The sequence below is a fragment of the Monopterus albus genome, unplaced genomic scaffold (genome assembly GCF_001952655.1).
Source record: "Monopterus albus unplaced genomic scaffold, M_albus_1.0 scaffold65.1, whole genome shotgun sequence".
In the NCBI taxonomy this organism is placed as follows: domain Eukaryota; kingdom Metazoa; phylum Chordata; class Actinopteri; order Synbranchiformes; family Synbranchidae; genus Monopterus; species Monopterus albus.
In genome coordinates this window covers 1,876,284-1,878,764 of record NW_018127945.1, presented here as the reverse complement: position 1 = coordinate 1,878,764, position 2,481 = coordinate 1,876,284, and the positions used below count along the sequence as shown (strand labels likewise).

General features: G+C 41.3%; 1 protein-coding gene across 1 annotated transcript in view; it reads right to left on the bottom strand.

Annotated features, from left to right (window-relative positions):
* Window positions 1–212: 212 nt before the first annotated feature.
* klhdc4 (kelch domain containing 4) overlaps window positions 213–2,481 on the bottom strand; it is a 20,487-nt gene continuing 18,218 nt past the window's right edge. The window contains exon 13 of the mRNA XM_020604445.1: window positions 213–1,199. Within this exon, the coding sequence (XP_020460101.1) occupies window positions 1,027–1,199 (173 nt within the window). The 3' untranslated portion in view covers window positions 213–1,026. The remainder of the gene's footprint in view (window positions 1,200–2,481) is intronic.

The following is a 2,481-nucleotide window of genomic DNA, read 5'->3' as shown; positions in this document are numbered from 1 at the left end:
GTCACAATACGTACCGTTTTGTCTAGCAATATATACCGTGTGGTCTCCATATATCAGTGACTTCACAACATGCTTGTAATCCAAATCACCCGTATATTAGAGCAAATCTCCCCATAAGAAATAATGGAAACTCAGATGATTCGTTCCACACCCACTTATCCATATAAAAATGATTACAGTAATACAAAATACAGTATATAGTAAAAATAAAACAAATTAACCTGCACTTTACCTTTGAAAAGAATCGAGGCTGGCGTGAGGGGCCATTGTTGCAGTACAGACATTAACTATGAGAGTGAAGCGTGAGAAACATCGGCTCAGTTGTGACGTGCGTTATGTGACACTCACCAGACAAAGCGTATGTACTACTCATATTGTGAGACCTCGCTCGTACATAGAATCAAAATTATTTGTTTGTCTTGAAAACACTCGCAAACCTGGTTACTTGCAATCCAAAGTTCCACTGTACAAGTGTTCCCTAGCTAGTCATACATTGTTGACATTGAATTTGTAATTGTATTGTGACTGAATCTGATCGGACACATCATATGGTGCATCAAACTGTATTGAAAAAAAAATCTCATCACCCCATCCGTACTGGCTGTGCAACAATTTGCCCTTCAGGGATAATAAAGGTTACCTTGACAGAAACACCTTAGCAAAAGTGGTGGGGAAAAGCAACTTTGTTAGCATGAGTAAAAAAAAGTTCAATCAGAGGAAAAGGAAAAAGGCCAGATCATGTTTCACTTTAGCTCTACTGTCCTCTACTTTCTGCTCAGTCCTCTAATAAAACTTGGGTTTCTGCAATACTCAGACTGGGCTTTATGTCTGTGAACAGGGAAAATAACTTAGGACAATGACCACCTACACCAGTGTTTTTTTTCTGTTTGGTCACACTTAAAGCATTTTTGGTTTTGCTTGTGTAGCCCATCAATATTTACAAGTTGCCAAATATGTCCATGAACTGACAAATGCCATTCTCCACCTGTGACTGCACTGACAAAGATGTCACTCAAACCATTACCACTACTGGTCTTCATAGAAGACTCTAGCCATGGCGAGGGCGACCTTGGCCACCTTTTTGTCCTTGGCGTCTGGGCCCATGTTAGCACGTGCCAGTCCTATCCAGTACTGTTCTGTGCGGATCTGGTAATCTGTCACAGTCTCCCCCTCCTGCACTGCTGGATGCTCTTCTTCATCTGGAAACACACACGACGTGCTGAGAGGTTAAAAGTGCCATTTTAAACATCATGGCCAAATTGCTGCAGTCCTGCTGGTTTTATGCCAAATCTGATGGTACAGAGAGAGGTTAGCCTCCCAGTGGGCTATCTCGTTAACAAAAATCTTATTGTCATGTTTATTTTACAGTGCTCATCTTTTGGGGGCACGCAGACATAAGGATACAGCTAGAGATGAAGATAATTTGACACACAGGCAGGCAACACAGAAAACATTCTGTATGTGTGTGTCACAGAAAACACCCCTTGTGAAGAATGATGCTGGTAGCATTAACAGGAATGTAAGTTTCACAGTTTTTAGATGTTGACCCACATCAGTGAATAAAAGTCAGGATTATACATATATTATACAGCCACTCAGGATTACTCTTCCCAGCTGAATGGCTTTCAGCTGGTGTGCAGTTCCCAGCATCCTTCCAGGAGCCCCCCTCTTCTGCTGCCTGACAAGGTGTGTCTAGATTCCACATAAACACGCCCATTAAAGAGTTGTTCCTTAATTTGCATGGTGTCACCATTAGATGGTGCTTTGTTCTCAAAAACACATCCACAAACAAACCAGTGTGACTGCCTGAAGTAGCAGAGTTGTGTCTTTGTTTAGGCCACGGTTTATACAACATACATATCGAACTGTCTGACCATGATCCTTCACACACTGGACACAAACTGTTTGAATTCCTCCCCTCTAGACAGCGATACAGGTCACTGTACGCCAAACCATCTAGAAACAGACAGTTTCAACTCACATACAGTGGGGCAAATAAGTATTTGATACACTGCCAATTTTTCAAGTTTTCCCACTTTCCAGAGAATGGACAGTTCTGTAATTTTCATTGTAGGTACACCTCAACTGTGAGAGACAGATTCTAAAAAAAAATTCCAGAAAATCACATTGTTAGATTTTTAAATAATTTATTTCCATTTTATTGCATGAAATAAGTATTTGATCACCTACCAACCAACAAGAATTCTGGCTCTCACAGACCTGTTAGTTTGTCTTTAAGAAGCCCTCCTATCCTCCACTCATTGCCTGTATTAATTGCACCTGTTTGAACTCGTTACCTGTATAAAAGACACCTGTCCACACAATCTATCAGACTCCAACTTCTCCACTATGGGCAAGACCAAAGAGCTGTCTAAGGACACTAGGGACAAAATTGTAGACCTGCACAAGGCTGGGATGGGCTACAGGACAATAGGCAAACAGCTTGGTGAGAAGGCAACAACTGTTGGTGCAATTATTAGA